General features: G+C 51.3%; 1 protein-coding gene across 1 annotated transcript; it reads left to right on the plus strand.

Moving 5' to 3' along the window:
- The first annotated feature begins 2,631 nt into the window (after positions 1-2,631).
- On the plus strand, positions 2,632-4,215 carry LOC101348712 (leukemia inhibitory factor-like). The gene is made up of 2 exons (XM_004386214.2): positions 2,632-2,826; positions 3,790-4,215. The coding sequence occupies exons 1-2, from the start codon at positions 2,632-2,634 to the stop codon at positions 4,201-4,203; spliced, it is 609 nt and encodes a 202-aa protein (XP_004386271.1). The 3' UTR covers positions 4,204-4,215.
- The last annotated feature ends 1,427 nt before the right edge of the window (positions 4,216-5,642 follow it).

Consider the following 5,642-nt stretch of genomic DNA (forward strand, 5'->3'; position numbering starts at 1 on the left):
AACGGGCACAAGCTTTAGCCAAGACCACTGCAGGATCAGCCTGGAATCCTTAATGGAGGATGCCACCTTGGGTGGGACATCAACCACTCCTCACTCTTCACACTCCCCTACCCAGGAGTCTGTTTCCCCTGAGGTATAATCCTTTCTGATCATAATCACATAACAGATCATATTTCCCTTTTTATTTTGCTGCCAGGAGTCTCAGAGCCATCTCTGAAGCTTGGCCACAGTAATTCTGTGCCCCTTGCAAGCTAAAGCATTTTTCTTTATTTCTATGGTCTTGGTTTTATCAGTCTGCTTATATCTTCTCTGATCTAACTCTCCTTATGTATTTCATCAGTGTTTTTTATTGTGTGCATTCTGTTGTAAGAGCCTTACATGCTGTTTAGAACAAATAGGGCTATAAATAAGGAAACAAATACATCTTGTTTCCATTATGACATGAATATTTATTTTTGAAAATGTGGCTTTTTAATGTAGTAAATGAATTCTCCTTCTTCATAAAATCAGCTGCCATCCAGTCAATTCTGACTCATTGCAACCCCATGTGTGTCAGAGTAGAACTGTGTTCCATAGAGTTTTTAACAGCTATTTTTCAGAAGTAGATCACTAGGCTGTTCTACCGAGGTACCTGTGGGTGGACACAAACCTCCAACATTTCTGTTAGTAGCCAAGCATTTTGACTATTTGTACCACCCAGGCACTTGACCCCACCCCTGAACCTACTGAATGGGAGTCTGCCTTTTAGAAGGGCTTCAGGGTCCCTGTGCACACTGAAGTCAGAGAAATACCATCCTGAAGCCTTCCATCTCTCACTCCTCTCCAGTCTAAGACTTTGCCCAAATGCAAATCACCACAGCAGCACCAGCAGCTGCTCCAGACAGGAGAGGCCTCAGTGCAGGGCCAGGAGCCCAACCCCCAGCTATTTCTGACTCCTTGTCCCCAAGCTCAGTTCCAGTTCCACACCACACACAGCCACACTCAGCCATCCTCAGTGTCCCCTCCACTCATCTAATACATGGTTGAACTATGCAAAAAAACAAATAACACCATACAAGGAAACTAGAGGAAATCAAAACAAATGCCAAGGCCAGAAAGGGAGGGAATGAGAGATGCCAGCTGCTGGCCAGGGGGGAGGAAGGGCTGCCCAGCACTCTGGATCCAGGTTCTTGCCCTTGCCCATGTCTGGGGAATTTTCTGGTCCCTGAGGAGAGGGCAGGAGTTCTGTTCTCTGCCCTCCCTTGGGCCAGAGAGAACAAAGGACTGGGAATCGGTGATTGGGTTACCCTCCAAACAGGAGGCAAGAACACTCACTCAAAGGAAGGAAGGGGCACTGCCCCTGTGCCTGAGCCCTCGTCCTGGCTCTGCCCCATCCTGTTCTATGACCATGAGTAGCTGATCCTCTCAGGTGAGCTCAGCTCTTGTATCTGCCAAATCTTGAGAGTAATAACTATGAACACTGGTCTAGCTGCCTCACAAGGTTGCTGGAAGGATGCTGTGAGCAGGGAGACAGGAATGCTCCCAGGAGCGGGACCCAGCCCACCCACCACAGAGGAGACAGACAAAGCCAAGTGAATCTCAGGTACCTGCACCCTCTTGCAGGGAAAGGGGCCACTTTCTCTCTCTGTGCATGCAGCATTCTGACAGCTCTGATCCACGGTCACAGGCCAAGCTGATGGGAAGCTAAGAGATCATTTGGAGATGAGGCTCATGGTCACTCATCTTCATGCTCTTTCAGTCATCTGTCCACTCACCTGGTCAAGCCTCGTAAAGGCCTCCCATGCACCAGGCTTTGTGACCAAGAAGCTCAGGGTTCATGGTAGAAGAAAGAGAACCGTCCAGGTCACCTCTGCCATAAATTGAAAGACTATGTAGAAGGGGAGTCCTGGGTGGTACAAACAGTTAATATGCTTGCCTGCTAACTGAAAGCTGGAGGCTTTCCCCCACCCAGAGGCTCTTCAAAAGAAAGGTCATTTACACTTAAAAAATCTGCCAGTGAAAACACTATGGAGAACAGTTCTGCTCTGACACACATGGGTCACCATGAGTCAGAATTCACTGGATGGCAACTAACAACAAAAACAAATGTAGGGATTTTGGCCACATTTGGAGTACAGAGATGAAGGATATGGGAAATTGGGGTGGGGGGAGGGCAATTGGCCTGGGGAGCCAGAATCAGGTGGCAGGTTTGGGAGGGTGAAGAAGGTCAGCGAAGGATCCCTCCCCCCACCTCCGTGGTCCCAACAGTAGCCCAGATTGAGAGATTTGGGTTGCTCAGGGCAGGTGTACATGAAGCAATGCTTAGGAATCTGAGCCATCTGGGGAGATGGGTAGATAGGCGCCTCCTATTCCAACAGGATGGGGAGTGGTACCCTCAAGTCAGAAGGCCAGAAGGCCAGGGGGCTTTTGCCTTCTTGAGGGAAAGGATTGGATGGTTGTGTGTCACCTTAGATCCAAGTTCCAATCAGTAGGAACAGCTCGTATCCTGCAGGGAGATATAAGCATGTGGAGAGAACCAGGGGTAGCGATATAGGGTAAAGGGAGACAGAGACGGTGGTGATAGAGCTGTAGGTGTAGACACAGTGCATCCAGTGTGACCTGAGCCTCAAGCTGCTGTCCCCACGTCTGATCATGGCACCTTTCTTCTGGCTCCCAGGAATCCTGTCACTGCTGCTTGTTCTGCACTGGGAACATGGGGCAGGGAGCCCCACTCCTGACAAGGCCACCTGCACCACAGACCACCCATGTCCCAGCAACCTCATGACTCAGATCAAGAACCAGCTGGAACAGCTCAACAGTACTGCCAACACCCTCTTTGTTCTCTACGTAAGATATCCCTTCCCATCCCCGGGTACCGAGGAAGGAGGGTGTGGGCCTGGGGTGAAAGGAGTGGGCAGAATTCCTGCAGATATCAGTAGAGGCCACACTGACCTTGGCTGGGGGAGGGGGGCTGACCATGGAGGGGACCTTTGAAGATGGAAGGAAAGCAGGGAGGCTGGTTAAACCACATCCAGCTTTCCGTGTACCCAACCCCAGCCCAGACTGGAATGGACTTTCCCAGGGTTAGGTCGGTCCAAAGCTGGGGTCAGACAGTACGGGGCCTGGCACTTCAGGTGTTAAGATTCCTCCACCATGTGGACCAAGAGGCTGATGGAGATACACAAAGGAGGGAAAAGGAAGGGAGTTGTTCAGAGAGGTGTTGTTGAGCGAGACAGTGGGCGGTGGGTGTCTGCGTGCAGAGAGATGCCCAGATGGGTAAAAGGGCAAGTGTGTGTGGCACATCTCTGAAGGTGAGGAACCAGGTTTTCTTTCTTTCCCCATATGATGATGATAATTATTTTTAAAAAAGTGTAGTCAGTTTGATTCTGACTTATGGCACCCCCTGTGTATCAGAATAGAAATGTACTCCATAGGCTTTGCAATGGCTGATTTTTTGCAAGTAGATTGCCATATCTTTCTTTCGAAGCACTTCTGGGTGGTCTCAAACCTCCAACCTTTCAATTAGCATCTAAAGGCCATTAACCATTTGCACTACCCAGGGACTCCTAATACTACTAACAATAACAATCCTTGCATGGTAGAGGCCTTGATTTTTTACCAATTCTGTTCACACTCAGATGTCCATTTGCCTTTCATGACAATCCTGAGATGCCTACAGGGCACAGATATGGGTCTCCATGCCATAGGTGGGAAACTGAGGCCCAAGAGCTTGCTGCAAGGGCTGGTGGCAGGGCTGGAACACTGATCCCTGCCTCCTTGCTCACCTCCCCTCTGCCCTCTGTTCCTCAGTACACGGCCCAGGGTGAGCCATTCCCCAGTGAAGTGGACAAGCTGTGTGGCGGCCATGACTTGACAAACTTCCCACCCTTCCACGCCGAAGGCACGGAGAAGGACAAGCTGGTGGAGCTGTACCGCATCATTGCCTACTTTAACATCTCCCTGGGCAACATCATGGAGGACCAGAAGACCCTCAACCCCAATGACCAGAACCTCCACAGCAAGCTGAGCTCCACGGCAGACACTGTTCGGGGGCTCCTCAACAACGTGCTCTGCCACCTGTGCAATGAGTACAACATGGGCCATGTGGACATGTCCTTTGGCCCTGATATCTCAGGCAACGATATCTTCCACAAGAAGAAGCTGGGCTGTCAGTGCCTGTTTAATTATAAGCAGGTCATTGCTGAGCTGACCCAGGCTTTCTAGGCAGAGGATTTTGAAGCGTGCTGTGGATCAAGGGACCTTGGGAGCAGGACCTAGAGGTGGGAGGCTCTCACAGTGTGGCAGGGGTCATCACTAAACCCAAGTGTCGCTGCTGGCAGAAACTGAGGGGCTCCCTACCAGTCCGCTCCACTGAGGGGTGGTCTGAGAGGTAGCCGAACAAGGTCAAAACTTCCGCAGGCAGAGCCTCAACACTGTGCCAGCTAGAAAGAGGCACCCTTTCCTGTGGAAAAAGACAGCCAGGCACCATGGTGTCAGGCTGGTGAGTGGAGTGTGAGCTGGACTTCTGCCCACACCTGATCCTCTGGCATAGCTTTAGACCTTGAGCAAACAAGTTGTCTCTGGTTGCCCTGACCACAGGGCAAGAGAACAGCTGAGGGGCCCTAGAACTGTCCTGACCCAGCACTGTCCCCGCAAAGATGCTCCCACACTGTGGGAAGCTCTTTGGGTGTCCCAAACAACACTGAGGACAAAAGGGCCTGGCTGAGGAGGCCTCAAGAATCTGGGGCTATGTAGTGGAACCACTGTCCCTGCTCTGGAGAGGGTGGTCTGTGATCCCTGGATTCAGACCGAGAAGCTGTGGTCCCCTCCTGCTCCCCCGCCCCACACCCCCATCTGGGTATGGTCTCCAAGGCAGGGAATCTGATCCCTTCCTTTGCATTGTGGGCCAGGCAAGTCTAGAAACCCCCTCCAGTCTGGAAGTGGTGACAGCTGCTCAGAGGAGTGTTTTGGCTTCTTCTCAAACCCTGAGCAGGCAGGCAGTGGTCCTAACAGTTCAGCCAATTAAATTATAATGCTTTGCACTCACTTTGCCCCTTTCTCCTTCTCTGAAAACTTTATCCAAGCCTCCCTGCTGGCAGGCAGGCAGCAGGCATTCCCTGATGCTGGGGCCCAGGCCGGGAGTTACCAGTCCTCATGGCAAGACTAGGATATGGAGATTCAGCTCTGAGCTCATTGGTCATACTCCTTTGTCCTGGATCTTGGCCTGCCTGCCCTTCCCATCTCTTTGCTCTGTCAGTGGACTTTTCGGGACAGCTGAACTTCACCAAGCTCAGCTACGAGAATGCCAGCCTCATCTGAAAGCCAGAATTAGTGACTCCAGAGCCTAGTGACAGCAGGGTCTCCCATCATCTCATAACCTTGTGGACACACCTATGCTGGTATACCTGGACGGCCTCCCTGCCCAATATGCCACCTGACCCCTTGGCTCTCCCATCATCCATGCCTCTCCACTCTAGCCCCAATTCTGCTCCTCAGCCCCCATCCACATCACACTTCCTATAACCAGCCTGGCATATCAGCAACCCTTACCAACAGTATCCTTGAACTATTGATCATTTTTGCGAAAAGCTGTTCTTTTCTGTTTTTCTACTGCTGATGTTGACCCACTCCTGGCATCCTGGGTCATGTGCCTGGGCCAGAGA

This window comes from Trichechus manatus, unplaced genomic scaffold (assembly GCF_000243295.1).
Source record: "Trichechus manatus latirostris isolate Lorelei unplaced genomic scaffold, TriManLat1.0 scaffold00157, whole genome shotgun sequence".
Taxonomy (NCBI): domain Eukaryota; kingdom Metazoa; phylum Chordata; class Mammalia; order Sirenia; family Trichechidae; genus Trichechus; species Trichechus manatus.

Excerpts from the sequence above, each read along its gene's own strand:
- LOC101348712 (XM_004386214.2), top strand. The coding sequence starts at position 2,632 with ATGGCACCTTTCTTCTGGCTCCCAGGAATCCTGTCACTGCTGCTTGTT. Across the intron at positions 2,827-3,789 it reads ACACCCTCTTTGTTCTCTAC|TACACGGCCCAGGGTGAGCC; the intron begins GTAAGATATCCC and ends TCTGTTCCTCAG.